Source organism: Excalfactoria chinensis, chromosome 10 (assembly GCF_039878825.1).
Source record: "Excalfactoria chinensis isolate bCotChi1 chromosome 10, bCotChi1.hap2, whole genome shotgun sequence".
Lineage (NCBI taxonomy): Eukaryota > Metazoa > Chordata > Aves > Galliformes > Phasianidae > Excalfactoria > Excalfactoria chinensis.
In genome coordinates this window covers 8,405,289-8,428,375 of record NC_092834.1, presented here as the reverse complement: position 1 = coordinate 8,428,375, position 23,087 = coordinate 8,405,289, and the positions used below count along the sequence as shown (strand labels likewise).

General features: G+C 37.9%; 1 protein-coding gene across 6 annotated transcripts in view; it reads left to right on the top strand.

The window, feature by feature from the left end:
• The window catches only part of ADAMTSL3 (ADAMTS like 3), a 173,653-nt gene that overhangs the window by 108,094 nt on the left and 42,472 nt on the right, over nucleotides 1–23,087 (top strand). For all 6 annotated transcript variants that reach the window (XM_072345366.1, XM_072345367.1, XM_072345368.1 and 3 more), the window contains 8 exons: nucleotides 217–291; nucleotides 5,951–6,108; nucleotides 7,071–7,182; nucleotides 9,662–9,800; nucleotides 11,433–11,483; nucleotides 15,560–15,764; nucleotides 16,669–16,816; nucleotides 18,158–18,242. In XM_072345366.1, coding sequence (XP_072201467.1) covers nucleotides 217–291; nucleotides 5,951–6,108; nucleotides 7,071–7,182; nucleotides 9,662–9,800; nucleotides 11,433–11,483; nucleotides 15,560–15,764; nucleotides 16,669–16,816; nucleotides 18,158–18,242 — 973 coding nt within the window. The remainder of the gene's footprint in view (nucleotides 1–216; nucleotides 292–5,950; nucleotides 6,109–7,070; nucleotides 7,183–9,661; nucleotides 9,801–11,432; nucleotides 11,484–15,559; nucleotides 15,765–16,668; nucleotides 16,817–18,157; nucleotides 18,243–23,087) is intronic.

The following is a 23,087-nucleotide window of genomic DNA, read 5'->3' as shown; positions in this document are numbered from 1 at the left end:
GATTTACAAGTCCATGTGTAGGTCTGTAAGTGTTGTACAGCACAGCAAACAGACTCAGTAGATTCTACTTAATAAAATATGATTGTTTTTGATAGAAAAATTGTGAAACCTGTTAAATGTTTTCATAGTCACATTTGACAGTTTTCAGTCTAGTTATGTGATGTGCAAATTCTCTGATGCAGGATAACTTCTAAAATAGTTCTTTAACTTTCCTAGGGGAAGAAACCGTGATTGCCGTTCCACATGGGAGCCGCAGTGTGAGAATTACACTCAAAGGACCAGCACACCTTGGTATGAGCTGTTTTTTTGTTCTTATTCATACACAGAAGATACAAACTGAGCCTTGTCTCTGAACTCATCCATTTTAAGAATATGGGTAAAATCATAACCTTGATTCCTCTTCCCATCTTTAATATCCAACATTGTCTTACAGAGCACCAGAAGATTACTTAGTAGAAACAGAACAAAAGAAATAGTACTGGTGGTTTCTTCATTAATCTAAACCAAATAGCTTTCATATAATGTCCTATAATCAGGTGCAATCTTAAAATAAATGCAGACAGTTCCAACATAATTCTTTTAAATGCTCTTGTTTGGGATTGATAGCACTTAAATAGGCCGGTGCCAGATTTCTGTTGAAGATTTTGAGATAGAGAAGGGACTTGTAATGGACCGAGGTATCGAGATCAGCTCTTCAAATCCATAAAAGAACCAAAGTTGATAACCTCCATGTCTTGTGGAAAAGAAACTATGTAATTTAGTTCCCTCTGGATCTTAGCACAGTCCTTTGATGTTGCTTTTAGAAAGTATGAGTGACTGTGGACAATTATGGGCTTGATACTTCAAGCTATTGGCTAAGATAGTTTTAATTTAGCCAAGCACATAAGTGCAGGCTTAACAATAAGGATGCAAATAGTCTAACTGTGATTACAAGTTTGACCTAAGAGCTAATAAAGCTGTCGATGAGCAGTGTTCTAGAAAAAGTAATTTAAGTAAAATGAGCTACGGTAAACAAAAGACAAATAATCTACACAGGCACTGTTTCCTTGTAAAAATTTTGATCATGATGTATTACCAATGAGAAACAGCTTGTTATATTTTCTGGGAGTCTGATGGTAGTAACTATGGTCATTTCTTCACCCACTGACCTGCTTTAGACATAGAGCTGTAACCACTTCAGTGATAAATAGTACTGATATACCAAGCAGTGAAATAAACCATTCATTTAATATTTCAAGCATTTTTTTTTATTAGCAACAGTGGAAGGCTTAGTCCAAGTCATAGAAATAAAAAGTGACTTTTATTGCTATATGATATGTAAACAGAAGAAAGAAATGTATTTCACTCGAAAACTACTACTCTTCTTTGTTTGCTTTGAAGAAAATGCCATCATTTCAAAGAAAAAAAACAATACTTGTATTTTCAAATAGCTCCAGAATGACTTTTAGATTCCATACTGATATTAACAATAGGAAAAGCATAGCTTAACCTTAAAATATATAATACTAACATAACGAATACTGGAAGAAGTGTATGAGGGTGTTATCTTGACCACTTCCAGTCAAGGCTCCTGTTTTGCTATTTCCTAATTAATTCTGCAGAAGAAAGCTGTTGTTCCAACTTCACCAGGAAAACGTACTGGATTCAGTGGCTCCTGGGGGATTTCTGGAAAGCTCTTGAGGAATGCAGCAGCAACTCGTTAACTAAGTACAGAGTGCTCCTGGCTTCCTACCCAGGGTGGTTCCATAAAGAAGCTGTGGCTTGGCATTACTTTTGTTAGCTAGTTCTCTAGCTGGAAGAGAATTGTGAAATGTTCCTTTAACCACTTCCCCCAGCACATCTGTTTGCAAACCATTGAGGATTTAGACATTTGTTACCTTAAGTGGCAAAGGCAGAAAACAAGAGGGAGCTGTTGGAGTAGGGGATGGAAACTGCATTGCTTCCTAGTCAGATCTTCAAGAGCCTGTGTTCTAGAGGAGGCGATTGTGTTATTTGCTTACCCTCATTACTGACTTGCATGTACGTTTGAGGGTGTTATTTTTCACTTAGAACATCTTTGGTTTGCAACTTTGATGGCTTGGTGAGGGTGCGCTGCTACACTTAAATGCAAAACTTAAAAACCAATCACTTCTAATTGCAGGCTCCATTTGTTGGTCATGTTCTTCCTGGCTTGTAAGGAGGTGAATTTAACAGGTGGAGCAGGGACTACTTACTGCAGAATTTTGTACTGCCTCCAGTATATGTTTGCTCTTCAAGTAAACGCAGCAATAGCAAACATTTGAAGAGCACTATAGAGTATCTGGCACTTTTCCCTTTGTCCTGTGTTATTTTGTGCTTCATCTTGGGCTTTATGGTCTACTCTTGTTCCAGAGAAACACAGCTGCTGAATTAATCAAAAATGGAAAGCTGGTTTGAGAGGTACTGCGTAACAGATCTGAAACAAATAAATGCTCTGAATGTTGTTTTACAGACAGCAACTTGTGCTGAAAGACTCATTTATTTGTAGCTGGTATTTTGTTTGTTCTTATGGACACTGTGTCATCAGATAGCAAAAGTGTTACTTCTTTCTGTCTGGGGTTTATTGAATGGCTTGGTTGAAAATAACCAAATAATCTGTAAAAATTGGTTATGAATGAAATGTTTCACTGTATTGTTTCCTTCTTCATTTGGACTACATTATGGCTTTTTGACCGGTTATTTTAATAGCATTATAATCAAAAGAAAGACTGAAAGTTCTCTGAAACTAATCCGCCATCAGAAGAAAAAGGAAAACCAGAAGCTAATATTTTTACAAGTGGCCAATGCTAGATAACTGAGTTCATGAACTGAGGCAGGTTAAATTTCACTTAAAAAAAATATTGAAGCTTTTTTCTTCTTTTTGTCAATTTCTTCTCCGCTTTCAGAGATTTGCATTACTTGACACTATTTAGCCATAAGTCTGTGCACTACTTTGTCTTCAAATTGTTGGTAGGATGACAGTGTTGCCTGTGTCTTCCAAAGAATGCATTGGTTTATTTGGATCCTCTGTCATATGTTTTGAGCAAGGTACTTGCACAAGAAAGAAAACTTTTGAGTAGGAACATTATTTGCTTCTTCTTGTGCTGGAAGCAAGAGCTGTTTCCCTGGAATTCTTCACGCTACACATGGTGCAGTGTATTCTCACACTGCTCAGCCCTTCTCTTACCTGCCATTATGGATGCTTTTGCAGTGGGTTTTGCAGCCACAGCTGAGCAAGGAATTTCCTTGGGAAAACAACCTTTTATTTTTTATTCTGACAAAGGAAGCGACACAAAGTAAGACAGCTGTGTGTCTTTGGCACCAGTTATTGTTTTGTTGGATACAGGTGACTATTCAAGAGAATTCCCTGTCATTGTGAATCTGTGCATCTGGCGTCTTTGTTCCTAGTGGAGATGGGTTGGACAAGGGTGCGCTTTGATTCCCTGAGATTTATTTTTTCTCTGACAAAATAACATTTGATTATTCTCCAGATTCCTACCCTATGACCCACGTAGAGTCATTTTGTAGAAATATATCCTTCTTCAAACTTCCAGCCATGCATGTGAACTTTGCTTTATCTGAGAGAGTAGTGGGACCTAATACTAAAAAATCAGAGATAATGTTGGTACTGGATTTTATCATATAAGACATCTGCTAATTCAAGAAGTACATAGGACATTTAAAATCACTTCAAAGCAAGACTTAGTGTATTTATGTAGGTGTCCACCAAGTCCAAAAGGGTAAGTTCCATTATCTCACATCAACTCTAAATGCTGCCCAAAGTGTTTGCCTGTTTCTAAGGAAATTAATGAACTATTTATACCGTTTACACAAATGCACTTGGGAATATTCCTGTCTAGGCAAAGTGTTGGGCCTGTTTTCCCAGGTTACTTTGCTTTTGGTGAAAATAATGAACTTGGTCAGTTTTGCTTCCTTCTCACGTTTCACATAATTCTTCTGTGTGTTTTTTGTTTATTTATTTTGTTTTACAGATCCTTCCTTATGTCTTCAGGAAGGCTTTTTGTTCCCAATATTTTGTATGATTGTGTCATAGGTTCTGGTAGTCCTTGATTTTTAGATTTTCTACTCAATATCTGATTCACTTTATTATTACTATTATTATGAAATCAATTTGTACTTAATTTAGAAATATATATATTTTTAATCTAAGTGATTTATTAGAGATCACCCTCTGTTTGCCAGGTTGTTCTTTTATGTGACTGGCTGTTATATTCTTCCATTGCTATGAGACCACATGCCTGAGTTTTATTGATCAAATGAAAGGAGTCCTTCCTAATTTTAAGGATGTTTGGTTTTCATAAATTGATCTGAAGAGAAAATGGACAAGGTGGAGTCTTACAGTGTCATATAGATTATTTTTTTTTGCCAGAAGTGGTGACTTTGTACACATTTCTTGAAAGAATCGTGTCCTGCCTTGCAAAATAACAATTGTAATTCTTTCAAAAAATGAATGGTTATAGGGAACATTCTCCTATGTAGTCTGAATAAGAAAAAAAAAGAGATGCTTTTAATTCAAAATCTGTTCAGAAGAGTCAGTCAAAAGAAAGACTAGTTTATCTTAGTCTGTCACTGGAGATCTGTCTACACACATTGCATAATGTAAACAGCAGTGGGTCATTGTTACTGTATTCACACAGTTTATATAGTATAAGCTTACAGCATTTGAAAAAAAATTATAAAGATACTTCAGAGCAATATTTCTGCTTTTATTTGACTTGTCTGGACATCATTTATTGGTATGAGGTTACTCAATTCTGATACAGCTTCATCCATGACAGGCTAATACTAGTATAGTCAGCTCTTGTTTGTATAACATATGGAAAGTACGGAATTAAGTGATTAACCGGAAAATTCATCAATGCAGAGACATAAAGCTGAGCTATGGTTAGTAGCTCTGATGAAGGTGGAGTTTTCAAGTAAGATTCTCGCATTGGTATTCACCTTGCCTGGCTAAAACACAGCAGGGTATCATCAGTAGCCGTGCTGCTACCTGACCCACATTTCACATGAGCTATAAACAGAACAGTCTTTGTATTCATAAATTCAAATGATCATAAGTTGTTAGCACAGCAGTTTCACTGAAAACTAGTTTGAAAAGCAGTTTTCATACTGATGGTAATATGCCGTCCATGCCTTTCTCTAAACTTCCCTGACAGACTGTAGCCCAACCAGTGTATTTCAAGTGACTTGCTGTGCACACTGTATTATGCAGATCCCAGAAATTCTAGCTTCCTTAAGTATATCTTCTTTTAGCTTTGTCTGCCTATAGTTCAGTCAGTTTGCTGGAAATGACTCAGTCCTAAAAAGCTTCGTCTGTCTTCTGGAGGCTGTGGTCTGTTAGTTTAATCTGTTTCCAAGGAATGCAGAACAGCACAAAAAGGGTTTTCATCACCACCTGTTTTGAGAAAGGGACATCTCTCAGGCAGCACTGCAGCTACCGACATCCTGGCCTTGCTTTTTGGAGTTAAGTTAATGACCTCTGCAGTGGGTAGAGTTATAAAGCTTATGAGTTGAGTGTTTGGTGAGCTTGATGCCATTCAGACTTCTCTGCAGACTGATTGCTGAAACTGCTAGGCTCTAGTTGTTTCAAATATAAATTAGTTTTCTAAATGTATTGATTCTATTAATTTTGAGTTTCAACTTGTCCTGCTGAATGTACTCCTTAATAGCTGTATAGAGTGCTTTTCTAGGAAAAAATGTCTCTGAAGAGCTTTTAGTATGGAAGAATAGTGTGATCATGTACTGACGTGTCATGCAATATGCATCAACCTGTAATCTGAAGTGGCTAACATTCTCACAGATGCTCACTATATTCTTTAATGCACATATTCTGCTAACACTTGCAGTGTAGAGTTGCAAATGTTGCTTTCTGACTTCCCTGAAAAGAGAAAGTAGCCTGTCTAAATTTACAGATTGCGTATTTCTTCCCTAGTTATAGAGTCAAAGACACTCCAAGGAGGCAAGGGGGAACACAGTTTTGATGAACCTGGAACGTTTGTCATAGAAAATACAACTGTTGAATTTCAGAAGACTACGGACAGGGAAATCATAAAGATCCAAGGACCTCTTGGTGCAGATTTCATTATCAAGGTGGGATGTGTGTGTGTACAAGACTACAGAGATACTGCAAGTATATACAACAGACTAAGGAGCTGTCGATTGGGTTGTAGCAATGTTTTAGATAGTAAATAAGGAATTCTAATTAAAACCCAGAGGTAATTTATACTAATCACATCCAGGCAAGTTAAAATGTTATGAGGTTGATGTCACTGCTGTAGTAGAAAGTACTACAAGATATTTAAGGGTAAAAAATATCCTGGACTTTTGTTTTAAATATTACTGAAATATTACTGTGCACTGTACTGATGTTAATCCAGTTGAAGACTGCCACCTGCTGAATATGAATGTTGCTTCCTGCAGCACCCTAAAATGACTCTCAGACAACTGATAGTCCAGCTACCAACTGTTTCTAATCCTTTTAGTTTCTGTTACACACAGACCACATATCAATGTATTGTATCATGTACGTGCATTTATTGCTGTGTAGAAACTTACCAATGCTTGACTGCCAAAGGAAGGTAGTTGTACAGTTTTCCATTGGAAATGGAAGATGTTTAAGTACTATCACCTCGCTTGCCTTTATCTTTGTTGTAGAAACAGACCTTCAGTAATGTTTGTTATTGTGCATCTCCGATGTCACATGTGCAGTTAGACCTGCCTAAACATGAAGCACTATACATAGATCAGTTCTAGTTCTCCCTCTACAGCAAATTCTTAATGTTTTGCTGGTGAGATAAAACAGAAGAATACAACTTATTCATCAATAAAGTAGTGATAATCAAATAAAAGCATTATTACCTTCATTTTGATTTTCAAATTATTTATGTACAAAGTCAAGTATTTACTTGACTACTGGAAATTTAGATTTTCTTGAAGTTTTATATCTGTTGTCATAATATTGTTTGCACTATTTTTACCTATGAATTCTATTTTGAAATGTCATAAACAATGAAGTACATTATACACATGTGTTGTAATGGACCTTTCTCTAGACCAGGTACTCTGGATTAAAAGACAGTGTGGTTCAGTTCTTCTTCTATCAACCTATCAGTCATCAGTGGAGACAAACAGAGTTCTTTCCCTGCACAGTGACGTGTGGAGGAGGTAAGTAATGGCAATTTTTGAGGTGTGTTTACTAGTGACAATGGAGAGTTGCTGATTTACAGCTTTGATCTATGTGTTTGTGTTTCTTTGCACATTGGTGGTGGTTCTTATTAAAAAAATTGATGACAGAGTAGCAAAGTTTTTCCCTCAGTTATATGTATATAACTGTTTTTATCTTGTATTCAAGAAGTCATGTTTTCATAGTTTGATTGATCATTGGGATAAGATCTTAGGAGATAAAGATATGATATTTAGAGTGGAAAATGACAATTCCTAAATGGTATTTTAGGAGAGTAAATGAAGAAGAACAATGAAAAAAACAATCAAAAGATTAAGAGAAGGAGGTATTTCTGACCGCAGGGATGGACATGAGAGGCAGTTTTAGAACACTTTTTTTAGAAGCTAGTTACATAGAAAGCAGAATTTAAGGAACAATTACTATCAACACCTGTGGCTCTGGAAATGTGGTCTTGAGGGGCCAGCACTGCCGCCATGACACCTCCCATCAGCTTGCTCTGCTCTGGGCTGAACAAACCCAGGAGCCTCAGCCACTCCTCACACACCATGCCCTCTAGGCCCTTCCCCATCTTTGTTGCCCTCCTTTAGATGCTAAGAGCTTTGTGTCCTTCAAATGCCGTATTGCCCAAATGTGCACACAGAGCTCAAGGTAAGGCTGCAAAGTGCAGAGCAGACTAGGACAGTCGTCCCTCACCCCACAGCAGTGTGCCCAAGGTACCTCAGGGTATGGTTGGACTTTTTGGCTGCCAGGACACACTGCTATCTCAGATTCAACTTGTCATGATGATTCTTACGGATTGTATTTATTAATTCTTCCCAAACATATCTCATAAGGAAAGAAGTGCACAGCATCACAGTTGTTTTTGCTGATTGCATGTAAGCACTGTATAGACACTGTATAGACTCAAAGGTCACATTTAACTTCAAAGTTACTAACTCAATGCAGCCTTATTCAGACCAATGATATGGTTTGAGACTTACAGCTACATGTCAATCTCTTTGAAATCAGTCAGTATTTTCAGTGCCTGGCTTCGTAGCTGCATATTCATAATATGAATCTGGTATCTGTGTCAATGGAGATTGACACTGTTGATAGCAGTCCTGAGAGAGGAGAGGCTGGTGAGTGAAGAAGCACAAAACTTACCCACAGAAGTAGGAATCTTAGGGGTGGCATGTTGCTGAGGCATGCAGGGGAGTTTTACTGCAGCTGCCTGACGTAAACCTGTTGTATGGGATTCAGCATGCCACTGTTCCTTATTGAATTGAAATATATTTAATTCTGTAATCTTCATGTGTGTGGAAGGGGGAGTGCTGCAGGGGCATATCAGAAAGCACAGGCAAGCTTGAATGAACAAGAACATTAAAAAATTTATCATGTTTGCAAGTGGCATCTCTACTGGGTTCTTTCAGTACTTGTGAGAACAGGAACATGCTTTGAAGACTGGAACTGCTTAGCTCTTCTTTATGGTTATCACCCTCATGCACGATGACACTTCGAATCAGCCAAGAGACGCAGAAATGAAGCCATTGATATATGATACTATAGCAGTTTCAGTAGACACTGGCTCTTGAGCTGTTAGTTTATTGACTCCATTTGGATTTTCATTCTTGTGGTTTCAAACTTTTTTTTCTTTGCACATACCAGAACATCCTCCTCCTCTCCTCATGTTAAATCCAAGTCAGTTCCTCTGAATGAGCCTTTTTTTCTTAGCCAAAAAAGAAACGCAGTGGTTTATAAAACTCAGATCGCTTCTGTTAACCAGTCTTTCCACATAATTTTTTTTTCATTATTATTATTTTTTTTCACCAAGTAGTTACTTCAAGTTTCCTTTTGTTGGCTCTTCAACTAGGAATGTTCTTGAAACTATTTCTTGGTTTTCTTCAGTTTAACTTAACATAGTTTTTGGATCTCATCTTCAGTTCCTCTGGTTTTCTGGCTTTCTGTTTTAAGGTTGCTTTTTTAAAATTTTTTTATTTTTAATTTTTTTTTTTCAGCATGCATGACCATGTAATAAAGCTCTCACTAACATACACTTTTAACTCTTCCTTGGGGGAGGGCTGTTATAAATCGTGGAATGTGTAGTAGAACTATATGACTTTGTAGGGTTGCCTTGTGACAGGTGAGCTGTTCCATTATGTCACATGTGACACATTTATGTATGCTTTTACTTGTATCCTTAGAGTATTATTAGAGCAATGTGTCAGAGTCTCATGTAGAATTAGGATAAGTTAACATAACTGTTGCACTGAATTACCTTCGATGAAAATCTATCCCTGTATGCTCCTGTGCAGTGTTTCCATTTCTAAAAGCAAATCAAGGAAAAATAATACTCAAATTAACTCTGTGGAGCCACATTGTTTGGAGGGATTTGGAGGGGAGAGTGGTAAAGGGAGAAAGGAAAATCTGCTTTAATTTATAACTTATCTTCATTATTACAATTAACCTTTGCTTCTGCATTAGGTTATCAGCTTAATTCTGCTGAATGTGTGGATATTCGTCTGAAGCGTGTTGTTCCTGATCACTATTGCCATTACTACCCAGAAAATAAGAAACCAAAGCCCAAGCTGAAAGAATGCAACATGGATCCCTGTCCTTCTAGGTTTGTATGAGAAATAAATTAAAGTATGCGGTGTAGTCATTTACTAAGGAACAAGTAGTCATATTTAATTAATTTGGGTTCTTTTGATCATTAAGGCTACTCAGTCTTGGTTGATTACTGCATGCATTGAAGGCTGGCATCAGGCACTGTCATCAGTTGGTTTGTAGTATCTCTCAAGTGTTGTGTATTACGTGATTTTGCTTTATACCAATATTACAGATGTCAGTTAGCACTTTCTTCAAGGGCTCATTCTGTCTTCTTTAACTTGCTGAGTGTAATGGCACTGGTATGAGGTTTTTATGATGTTTTATGGGGAAACATCGCATACCAGTTTTTTTGTTTTTATCAATCCTGCCATTCAGAATTTCTCTTTACAAACAGACAGAAGCTCTAGTTCTCACTCAAGTTTTGGATGTAGTTTATCTTGGTTTATTCAGTTATCTACCAAAAAGTCTCATTCTTTTTTATTGTACTGCAGCGTTGACAATTATTGAAGTATGGGGCTTTGTTCTTTTGTGTGTATATGTGCATGTATTTCTTGTTGTTGTTACTAGTATTTCTTTTACATTCAGAATAGAAAAAAAATTATTATTCGTGGTACAAATACAACGGGCTATTATTGCCAAATTATAAAAGCTGCGGTATACATAAATTGTATTGAATTGCACTACAGTATTTCAAACTAACTTTTGGATTGTCTGATGAGGTTTCCTGGCTGTGCTAAAAGAATCTTAAAATAACATCTCAGTATCAAGTCCCAGAACCTCACTGTAATATGCCAGCTGGACAAACTAGAGTTATATGGAAGAAGAAAAGGAAACACACTCAATGGATTTCATTTCCTATAGCTAAACTGTCCATTTCCTTTCATTCCTGTTGAACATAATCGTCGATAGTGACCTCTAACAGTTATAGATGTGCAGGCTTTCAAGACTTTTTCCTGGATAGCTGATCACTCTATGGAGTGGTAAGACTTCAGTAAAGCTTAATGGCAATGAGTGCCAAATATTGCAAAGTTGGACTTGGAAAATAAGAGCAAGAAAGGGTGTAATTCTTTTACTTTTCAGATTTATTGTATACAGACAGAAAAAGAGGACTACTACTAGATAGAATGCCATATTTCTCAGTATTGAAAGTAGGGCTTTATGCTGACACTTCAAGCAAACTGCCGTAGAGGGATCCTAAGCACCATTCAGACCTATCTAAAATTAATCCTGAGGTGCATTTGTTTCACTGCCACACATGCTCCTCAGAGGTCTTCATTACAGATATAAGATTGTATTTCTTGTTAGTAAAGTAGCACAGATAGGATCACTGAAAATATAGTTCTCTGCTGAAGGCATTCTTTCTTTCGATCTTTTTTTTCTTCTTTTTTTTTTTTTTTTTTTCTCCTCTTTTCGTGGAATTAAGTGGAGAAACTGTGGTGAATAGATCTCTCTCTCCCTCCAGAAAATTTAAGATTGTATGAGTCATTGTTGGCTACAGAGGTGAGTAACATGCAGTGAATGTAAGATTCCCTCGTTTCACATTGGGAATTAATTACTTGAAATATGATTGTATGTAAGTATGTATGTAGTTGGTGTTGAGCCCTGGATGTAAGAAATAATGCTGCGATATTTATTTTGTTGACAGTGATGGATTCAAAGAAATCATGCCATATGATCACTTCCAGCCACTTCCTCGGTATGTACAATCAGAACAGCGTATCTCAATATTGACTGTAAATTCGCTGTTTGAGTGAATTAGATCATTGAACATTGTCTTATGATGCTTTTTGCTTTAAGTAGCAAGTTTATAACAAAATCCTGTATTGCAGTTTCGGACCTTGCACTTCGGGTATTCAGCTTTGCAGTTAGAGGTTAATGTGCTCTTCTTGGAAATATCAACTTGAAAGACTTCAGCAAAGAGCTGTTCCCCTAATCCTCCTCTTGCTGTACTGCTAAGAAGAGCATCTCATTTAAAATTAATGTATGGATTATTTTATTGAAAGATTTTTGGTCTGAAGGTGGATGCAGTGAATATATTCACAAATGCAACTGGTCTCCCTGTGTTACAAGACTCCTTGGTTCCCCTTCAGTTGAAAGACCTTATTTACTATTTAGACCTACACTCTATTTAATGACATCAAGGTTGACACGACAATTTAAAGATACTCTGTTTTATGAATGTCTACTGGCTGAAATTAAGACATGAGAGCACAGATTAATGCTTTTTATTTATTTGTTTTCTTTTTCCTCTTTTTTTCATCTGCCATCAATCATAGAATTGTAAGGCTTCTCTGAAATGTTTAAATGCTTTATAAAGACATTAGTACTAGAAAGCATTGAGCCAGACTTACTGTTATTGTAAAGAATTATAGTCAATGGACTTAGATGTGTATTTACCCCATCTGAAGCTCTGCTTTAGAATACAGTGAAATGAATAATGTATATTTTTCTAAATGACTAAAGATATGAAGTAATAAGAATGAAATCATAGACTTGCATGGCTCAGTGGAGCTACTGATTACAGCTGGTGTAAATGGGCAAAGTTTATTTCCATAACAATTTGTGCTTGCTGTGGATCAGCTCTCCTGTGATGTATTCTGGCTTTCATACACCAGCTGAGATCTTTTCATTTACATCTTTATCCTGTGAAGTTCTGTAATTGTTCTGCCTCTCTCTCCTTCCATTTCTTCTGCCAATTCTTCTGTCAGTTCCTTTTTGTTCAGGTCTCCTCTGAAAGTCAGCACAATTTATTTTCATGAGTATTTCGTCTTCTGAACCACTCAGCTGGAGACAAGCTGGAAGAGAAATTTAATCCCCTTTCTGTGCTTTACTGTGCTCAGCATGTTTGCATGACACTCTGGTGCGATGATTATGTCTGTGATAAAGCTGTGGGCAGGTTCTATTTCAAATATCAAGAACTACAGACAAAGGCCCACCTTGTTTCAGCACCTCTGTGTGTCCAGAAGACATCATGGTCTTTCTGTGCAATGCTCAGGAGTAAGAACTGGAAGATGGAAGCGGATGGCCAAGCTGGGCTCAGAATTTATGCCATCAGGATGGAAAAGAAGACATAGGACAGACTAATTCAGTGTGTTCCTTCCATTGGAAAGACACATGAGGAAACATGTCAGAGAGGTGTAAAGGCACCTCTTCTTACTGAAATTTCTGAAATACTTGCAAGCATCAGTGGGGTCCAATGTGGATGTAAGTCTTGCTTCAGTGCAGTGAGGTGTTCCTTTTCTGTGTTGTTGCCTTTAAAGTAATTGCCTCATGTTAGTCTGTGTCAGTTCTGCAGGGCTTTTTCTGTTTTTTCTTTCTGCTTTCCTTTGTCTTACCCGTTCACATGCAAACACAAAACTATTATTGCAAAGCAGACAGAAAACCAGTGTTGTAGATATGCTTGAGTAAAGCTGTACAGACTACCTCACCTCGACCAACAATCGTACATCACACCTTCTACATAACTCAAGGGCCATCTGCAGTCCTGTGGCATTTACCACTACTTGCCCATTCACACAAGGAAGTTGTGGGAAAGTCATGGTGCACGCCACAAGATCTTGAAAGAGTTCTCCTGTGGCTAGAGTTGTAAATGCCCCACTGAAATATTTTTACAGATGGAGAATTCTTTTGAAATAAATAGAAAAATTTCCCAGGATGAAAATTTTCTTTTAAAGCTCTTGGAATGCCTCCATTTATTTCAGACTTGTTGGACTGTTGAGAATCCCTTGACAGCTGTGGGTTCTGGAAAATATCTCATTGACTGCCTGTCCAAGACCCCCTTTTCCCCAGTAGCTATGGACCTCACTCCCCATCTTGAAAATGCTTTTGAGAGTGTGGGATCTGGAGTGTGTTTGAAACTGATGAGATAAAGAAAAACAGCTATAAAACTTTATGCTATAAACACTTGTAAGGCTAGTATTACATATAGCACAGTGAGCCTTATATATATGAATCCATGAGCTGCTAATTCATCGAACAGTTAATTGCTCTTTAGTTCCTGGCTTTTTCTTTTTTTTTTCACCTTTCTTTTTTTTTTTTTTTTTTTTTTTTTTTTTAAAGAAAATGTTTTAACACTAGAGATTCATTTAAAGAAAAGTGTAGCTGTTGCTTTTCAAATGTATTTTACACTATCTGTGCATACAGCCTTATTCTGAATGCTTTTGAGTGTATACTTTGGTTAATGTTATGTGGCTTGCTCTCTGTTTTATGTCCATTCTTCTGTTGGCATCAGACGTGATTAATGTTTTCATAGGAATGCTTAAAACAGAAAGTATCCTTGATTTACCCATTGTGTCACAGAAAATGTGTAATGATTATTTAAATTTAACTTGGATTATAGTACTTTGTTCCATCTGCTCCAAGATTAACACAACCATCAAAGAGGAAGTCATACTCTTGATTGACTGATTTTGGTGGGATATTGTAGTTACTGTGTCCATTATTCATAATTAGATGTGTTTCTTATACATAATCTCTGTGAACCACCACAGTTGTCAGATGAGTAATTTTTTAGCAAGACACTGGTGAACCATAAGATTTGGTTCAAAACTCAACCATTTCCCAGAGTTTGGTTTTAATTTGAGTGGATGGTGGAAGGAAAGCAGGAGGCAGGAGTGAGGAAAAATACATAGGGCTGAGTGTATGCTATAGGTAAATGCTATAGGCTTGTAATCTGTAAGCATGGCAAGAATGGGGCACTGAGATTTGTTTTTATTGCAGAATAATTGCTTAAATAGAAATTTATGCCAAGACTGAAAAATAAATGAAACAAAGCTTGTAACCTAAACACTTCTGTGTAATTCTCACTTCTGATGGTACAGCAGTTTTCATCTTTACTGTAGTTTGGTCTAAGACCATGGCTAAATTTTCATTTTCGAGACGTTCTTTCCCTCTAGTTTGTGTATCTTTCCTCTGCTGGAAGCTCCCAAACCATAGCTCTGCAATTTGGCAGGGCTTTGTGTGTTTTCCTTAATCTCTATATCTCAGCAAAAATCAGGTAGGTTACTTGAAGTGGCTGAAATGGTTAAACAGCTGCCTTTTGCATGAAGCAAGTTGAAAAGACTTAATGCAAACTCATTCAGTGGCATTTTAACATAGGTGGAAAACTCTTGTAGAACTGCAGTAGTAACCAGCCAAATGTTATCTGTCACAACATAATTTGCTCAGGGTCCTTAAGGATGAAGACAGTTTGAGTTGAAATAGCTGATTTTTCCCAAAACAAGTATTGGAGTTCCCCCCAAAACTCTTCCATGAACAGATTTTTAAGAGTAGCCTGCACCATTGTGGGCAGTAGTGAGCAGCTGTGGGTAGCAACAGCCTCAGTCAGCATAGTCTGTTCTGTCTTTGTACTTCATATAATCTCAAGTATGTATGCTTCATGTTCTCTGACAAATGTAAGAAAAATAAACTGTGAAAAATACTGTATTTCAGTGATGTAGACTATCTCCAAGAAAACAATTCCAGTAATCAAATTCAGCATATTTAAGAATATTAATATTAACATAAATATGAGTGATTTTCAGTTATGTTTGTGAAGATTACTCAAATTTGTTGTCCTATTTGCCTTTTCATTTTGCACGTGAATTTAAGCCTGGAATAACACAATACAACTCTGTAATCAATGTATTTACATTAAATGTGTGATAGGAATTAGGAAACAAAACATAAGTGGGTTTTAATTACCCTGAGATTAGATTCAATTTTTTGCACTCGTAATAGAGGTCAGTGGAATAAAAAATAGCCTTGTTTTTAATCCACTAGTTCTTTTTCCAGGTGGGAACATAACCCTTGGACTGCATGTTCAGTTTCCTGTGGAGGTGGTATTCAGAGGAGAAGTTTTGTGTGTGTAGAGGAGACCATACACGGAGAGATTCTACAAGTGGAAGAATGGAAATGCATGTACGCCCCTAAGCCCAAAGTCATTCAAACCTGCAATCTGTTTGATTGTCCTAAATGGGTGGCAATGGAATGGTCTCAGGTAAGTTGAAAGTGTTCTAGACAAGTTGAAAGTGTTCTTTTCTTTGGAAAAGAAAAAAAAAAAAAAAAAAAAAAAAAAAAAAAAAAGCATCTAATCTTGTGTTATCGTGTATTTGTGAGTACAGACCTACAGGAAGAGGAAAAAAAAAACAAAAAACAAGCAAAATTCATAGCATTTCATGGGATAAGTGTGTTCTAACTAGCCTGGCCCGATAGTAATTAAAAAAAAAAAAAAAAAAAAAAAGTTAATGTGTCTGTGCAGATAAAAATACATATTGAATTCTTTATCCCTCTTAAATTAGAGTAATGGGTCAGACTTGTTTGCAATGAGGTTGGTTGTTTCTCAGTTCTTGATAAATGTGATCTTTCACTCCATGTAATGGCTAAAGGCATGGCTGTCTAATGGCCGATGTGTCTGCAAGGGTGATTTTCCAGCATTCTTACCTTTCATTATAGTAACAGGAACGTAGAGCCAACTCATCTTGGCTGTGGTTATCTGATAGATAACTCAGCACTTCAATAGTTTCTTAGTTCATCCAGATGACATCACTGTCTTGTAGTAGAGAAACAGTTCTCGCAGCACGTCTGACCCAGCTTAAACTGAAAATGACCACTCTGAGAGTGCATATTCTCAGTACACAAACCCCTCTGTTTTAGATTGTTGCCAATCAGATAAGCTTTACAGAACCCCAATAAGCCACTTTCTTTCCAAAAATAAACATTTCCTCATGCATCAGCCTTCTCTTTATTCACCCAGAAATGCAAGGTCATAGTCACATCTCTGATATCTGATTAATTCTGGAAAGACTTAAGTAAACATATCATTGGTATTTCAAACTTACTTTTTATTACTGTTTATAAATAAAATAAAAGAGAGAGTGAGATGGTTGTTTTATCTCCTGCAGTGCACAGTGACTTGTGGCCGAGGCTTACGTTACCGTGTAGTGCTGTGCATTGACCACCGTGGGCAGCATGTTGGTGGCTGTAATCCACAACTTAAACTGCACATAAAAGAAGAGTGCATTGTGCCAATACCGTGTTACAAGCCAAGAGGTAAATGGAACTTCATCTGGGTCTGTTATTATTTTACATTTTTGTAAGGAGAATTAAAAGCCCCTAGTAACCTCTCAGAAATGCCAGAAGCTGGAATTTACTGGGACTTATTTTAGTCTTGGCAGAAACATATATTTTAATTATTGGTGCTAGGAGAAGTGCCCTGCTGATATTTGCTGATAATGTGGCCAGGCAGCCATAAGCAAACTACATCTATACAACTCTGTCAGACTGGGAAAACCAGAATTAATGAGTTCGAGGTGGTAAGGAATAGTTGTTCAGTAACACTTGAAATGGGAATGATGCTTGCATGTATCAGCTGGGATGTTGTTCATTTGCATTTCATTAAAATTATGAGTCTTCTATGTGGATCTCTTCAGTTCATTGAGTTATAAATATTTTTTGTATAATTACAGTGTTTGTAACAATTATGTGAATCGACAAATATTCCCTTTAAAGGAGTTGATATAATGTAGAAACGCTGTTGTGAAGGTGAAAGGAAAAATGAAGATGGGGAGATTGGGAGGAAGTAATATATTCTGTCCTGTACTCATTTCTGTCCCTCTGTGCCCAGAAAATTTTGGTTGGTGCTACTTGCGTTTTTTTCAGCTTTTATTTCAAAGACTGTGTTTCAGACACTCACTGTAAAGATTTACTCAGAAAGAGTGCAAATTATCTGCAGACAGCTTAATGTTTCTCTTTGGGATGTTTTCAGACTCTAGACTATTCTTCAAGCATGAAGAATTCAGGGTTAAACCATGAGGTGGAAACCAGCATTGAAAATTAAAGAGCTTTCTGGGATGTTAGTTTGGAGGCAGATATCCTCAAGTGTCTGATGGTGCCCCAAGAAAAAGCATCACAGAAGTATAGGATACATAGACTGTCTAAAAAAGAAATAGCTAGAATTTATTGTTTTGGGGTGTTGTTTTTTTTTTTTTTCTGATTATTACATTGAATTCTGGATTTGGCAAAGCTAGCTAATTCGATTAGTTAAAATAATTTATCTCATGAAAATCTTTTAATGAGGACAGTTTGTCTGGAGAACAACATATTTTTTTGCTTTGCTTGGGCTTATACAATTTCTGATTGGTTCAGCTATAAACTTACATTAAATACGTTAAAATAAGATTACTGGTAACCTCTCTGTAAAGAGTGGTGACAGGGTGGAAATTTCCTAATGAATGATGTTTTATTATCCACAACATCTTTATTCTAAAAGTTGAATAAATAGATCATTAGGCAGTGTAAAGTATGAATTGCTAAGGTGTATAATGCAAACATCTACTTATCACCTTGCCTTTGGGGGAATTGCCTAGTGTTGTTTATTTTTTCCTCTACCAGAAAAAAGTCCTGTGGAAGCAAAATCCCCATGGTTTAAACAAGCACATGAGATGGAGGAGACCAGAGCAGTCTCAGAAGAGCCAACGTAAGTACATTGTCTTACAGAGTGAAGAAATATTTCCAGCGTGTTTTGCAGATGATCTGAAATGACTGTTGGCTCTGCAGTTTGCTTTGACATTCGGCCCTCCTTGGAGATGAGTTGTGTTACGAGCTGTTCCTAATTTTATTCTCAACAGTGTTGCTTCTGGAGCTCCTGTTTTGGATGACAAAGAGCTTAGCTACTCTATTAGCAGTGTCCTTATATCATTCAAGCCACACAATGTGATATTAATTTAAACAAATGAAGACTAAATGAATGCACAAAGAAGCATTCCATTTGATGTCTAATAATTATCTTCATATTTTTCCCAGTGTGCTGTTACCTGAAGAATGTTAATGGCTTTATCAGAAATTAAGTATTTTGTAGGGCTGCCAGAATATTCTTGGTGCAGAGAGACCAGTGCATAAAGAAAGTGAGAAAAAGCTGCTGGGCTCTGAGCTTAGCTAAATCTGTGGGGATGAGTTGTGACATCTTACGTATGTGTGTGTGTGAAAGACCACCTGGAATCTTTCTGAATGTGTTGAGTCTCCTTCAAAGCCGATCGCAATAAGCCTAACAACACCTATGGCCTGGGTATGGAAGCCTAACCTAAATCCAGCTAGGTTTGTTCTTGTCCCATGTATGTTAGGGCACGTACACAATTCCTTATGTCCTTTGTGTACAGGCCTGCTTATATTTGTATTCATGTATTCAATATTTAACATATAACTTTCTGTACTTTGTGAGTTTTTGAAAGGCACTCAGTTGTATGCAGCCAAATTCAGCACTCATTTGTAGCAGTTGCAGTTGAAAATAATTTAGGTGAGCTTATTGAAATGACTTTGGATTTACATCGCTCTCTCTGAAAGTTGAGTATGCCCCATAACCTCCCTGTTTTTCTTCCTCCATCTAACGGTTCCTGATTTCTGGCACACATGCATGAGCAGGTGTGATCACGAGTAATAAAATCTTTACACCTGCAGCAACACAGGAGGAACCTCTTGCCAAACAGGTGTTTGCATATTTGCGGTGACTGTACTTGAAGCCTTTCACTGCTCTAGCCTCTCAAGTCAGGGGTCAGCCAACTGTGAGGGGTTATTTCGCTCCCCAAACTGGTGGCCCTAAATTCAAGCAGGTTAGTGGCAAAGATGTAAAATCACCTGTGGTTGTGAAATGGAGGGATGCAATCAAATGTGCTGGCTGAATGTTAGTGTTGCCAGATTGAATGTCTGATGTCGGATTAGAAGTATAGCAGGCTGCCTCTCAAAGGGATTCAGCATGAGGCTATAAAGAAAATAGTCTCTAACATTACAGAATCACCTGTGGCAGCCATGTCCTTGTGTAGTCTGTCTGCTTTTAGAGTCCTTCAGCAGCACTTTGGCAGAATAAGCAAGGAGAACTGGCAGTGGCACAGCATGCTCGGTCAGAGTATCTTTATTCTAAAGTAGAGCTGAGCTGGGAATGTTTTAAAGGCTTCCCTCTTGTCTGCTCCATGCAAAGATGACAGTTTTTCATGCCCACCTAGACGTGACTGATCTATTCCACTGTGGCCATGCAGTGTGAGTACAGACCTGTGATCTCTGTGTGTGTCCTTTCACAGCACCACAGCTTTGCTGCTTCCTGGACTTTTTTTCTCTTCACTTACCCTGGAGTCCTAGATGTTCACCATGTGTTCTTTTTTGATCCTAATCTTATCCCACAAACCTCTCCTTCACGTTCACTATGGGCATTGTCTCCCACATCTGAGGGGTTTTTCCAGCTGCTTCTTGCTGGTCGTATAATCATTACTAATCACAGAATTATTAAGGTAAGAAAAGACCGCTGAGGTCATCTAAACCAAGCATCCTTTTAGTAAAAGAAAAATAACAATAACATAACCAAGTGCCTTACCAAATCCTATCTCCCAAACAAACCACATGACTTTGTTTGCATCACCTAAGAAAAGTGTGGAAGTGTGTTCTGTGTAATCTGTGCTTTCTATGAAACAAAGTCTGTGTGTGGATGTGTTATATAAGAAAAACAGAAGAATTCCAAGTAATAACAAACTTATACTAATGTCTGTGTGCTTTTAAAGAAACATATAACGGTTTTGTAAAAACTGGCTGCAAAAGAAAAATCCATCCAACTGGAATGCACATTTTTTACCTCAAGGAAAGATATTTTCATATATACTGGTATATTTTTTTTACAGAAACAATTGCATTTGAACACGTATACCTAAAGGAGTAATTCTATATAGAACAAACATTACTATAATAAAACAACGTTAAAACACAGTGTATAGAACAAACATTCTATAATAAAACAACATTGAAACACTAACGATGTTTAAAAGCATTAAACAGTTCTTGGATCATGGATGGGTGTTGAAAGGGAAGCTCCTCACATGGATGCAAGAAGTGAAGTGAAGAGCCCAGTAAAGTCTGCAGTTTGCTTGTAAGTGCTACCAACTCCAGCAGCTCTTTGCTTTCTGGCTTAAACACTTCAAGGTCCACAGAGCAAGAAAGTGATTGGCTGAGAAAAGCCTCTTTGGAATACTCTGCCTGGTGCCAACATCCATATTGGGGAAGTTGCTGCAGAAGATGTGAGGTGACATGTTTAGGCTCTTCACCACATCCAAGAGCAAGCAAGAGCTGTTTCACGTTTGCCAAGAGAAACGCACTTGGATTTGCAGCATGGCAGGAGAGGCTTCAACTTCAAGTGCATCGCTAAAGCCATCTTCAACTTTCTCATCTGGGCCAAGGGGATTTGCCAGGATGTCAAGTCCAGATTCATATATTGGATTGCACACAGAGCTGTCGTAGAAATCGCAGTATAAATCAGGGTCATTGGCACTTCAACCCTGCAAGTCACTTAAGTACTTTGCTAGGAAGGTCTCCATCGGCTTGCTGCGTGTCATCTGAAAAATTGTCTTCCCTGAGCATGGGAGCATTGGGTCAGCACCATAAGACAGTAAGAGGCGGACTATGCCTAAGTAATCACTTAGTACTGCGTTGTGGATTGGTCCAATTCCACTCTGCGCGCTGCAGTTCACGTGAGCCCCATTCTTAAGGAGAAGCCGTGCGATGTTCAGCCAGCCACTGAGACAAGCCTCGTGCAGGGCACAGTAACCTGAGTTGTCATGGTGGTGAATGTCACAGATCTTGTTTTTCAGGCAATACAGAACGACTTTCTGGTAGCCCAGGTAAGCTGCCCGCTGCAGCAGGGTCTCACCCTCGTTCTTGTTAACACTGATGGAGCGGGCCTCACGTAGCATGGTCCGGCGGGGCCTGGGCACCTGCCGCATGGCAGGCTGGGGGGTCAGCAGCGAGGTGGGCTGCTGCAGCCTCTTGTGCAGCTTCTGCTTGTAAGTTTTGGCAAGCAAGGAGCCATGGTGCAAAGTGGACTCTTCTTGTTTCATCACTTTCCTTGGTACGACGACCATATCTTCAGTACTTTCAGGATCAGAGGAGTCATCCTCTGTCAAGAGTGACCTTTTTCTTGTCCCCTGGTCTTCCAGATGTTTTGTTTTACATTTATGTTTCCCTGATGGTTTCTCACAGTTGTCAAGTTTCTGCAGCAGAGGTTCATGTTGGAAACCCTCCTCTTCTCCTGTGTTCAGCCTGTTCATCTTTTGGCTTGCTTTAATTTCCTGCTGTTCAGCAGCCAGACTTGGTGGTGGAATGCAGCTCGACTGAGCTTGTTGGGCAGATAAGCCTTATGGTCTAGAGCCAAAAATTACCAAATGTAGCCCTTAAATTCTCTGTGCTGAGTCAATTGTTCTAAGTTGTGTTTCGTAGACTGCCTGCTACTCTCAGCAGCAGTAAATCCAGCTTTTGGTCAATGCTCTTCACTTTTAGAGCCCTTTAAAAGCAGGAGCACCGGGGAGAGGTGTTCGATGCTTTCAGTGAGCTTGTAGCCACAGCCAGAACCCTCCTGTGACTTCAGAATCTTGTCGCCAGTGGCAACCTCATGCATCATTCCATCCATGCCCAGGAGCTTTAACTGCTCTAACTGCTCCTGTCTTTTCTAGTCCAAGTAAAACTTTTTGCATTAGGGTTTAAAATTTAAGAAGAACCTCTAATAATAGGTTGTTGCTTCTTCCTGAATAAATGATGAGATATCTCTCTGGTTTGTATTTGTTCATCTTTTGGGGTTTTTTTGTAATTTACACATGGTTCAGTGCAATATCTCAGCCCTCCTCTGTCTAACAGGAGGCTTATGATTTCCTTGGTACAGTCCGTTCTCACTGAATTTTAGTTCAATTATTTTAATTAAAATTTAGTGCAATTATACTCTGGCCATCCAAACGTGAAGTGCAATATGAAGTTCCAGCTTCCAGTCCATCTTCTTATTACAGTTGTCTTTCTATGCTTCTCTGTCATATTTTCATTGATAACAAGAGAATATGTGCAGCTGCATTTTAGAACCTGCAAATGGTGGATATGCCACCACTGGGGAATATAATCTCAGGGAAGATACTTCTACTACTGATTCCTATATTGCACTGATGATTTTTGCTTTAATGATACCTGTCAGAGACTTTGGTTGAGAATGTGTTAAAAAATAAATGCAAAAAAAGGAGAAATCTAAACTGTAAATTCAGTTACAGTATTAACCTCTGGGGCTCTCATGCATTCTAGTCACTTCCTTCTTTAATGCATATCTCTGTGTATACAGATATACATGTATGTGTTTTGGGTTCCCTATCTTTGTTGGCTTGCGTCTGAGGTACCCGTGTTGCAGAATTTTAGGAGCTAAAACATCACATGGCTACATTAGCAAAATGCCAAAGTAGAATTAAAAAGCATTTGAATGTGTTTTCTTTTAATCTTGAAGTTCTCTGTAAAATCCCAGGCACTGATATTCAAT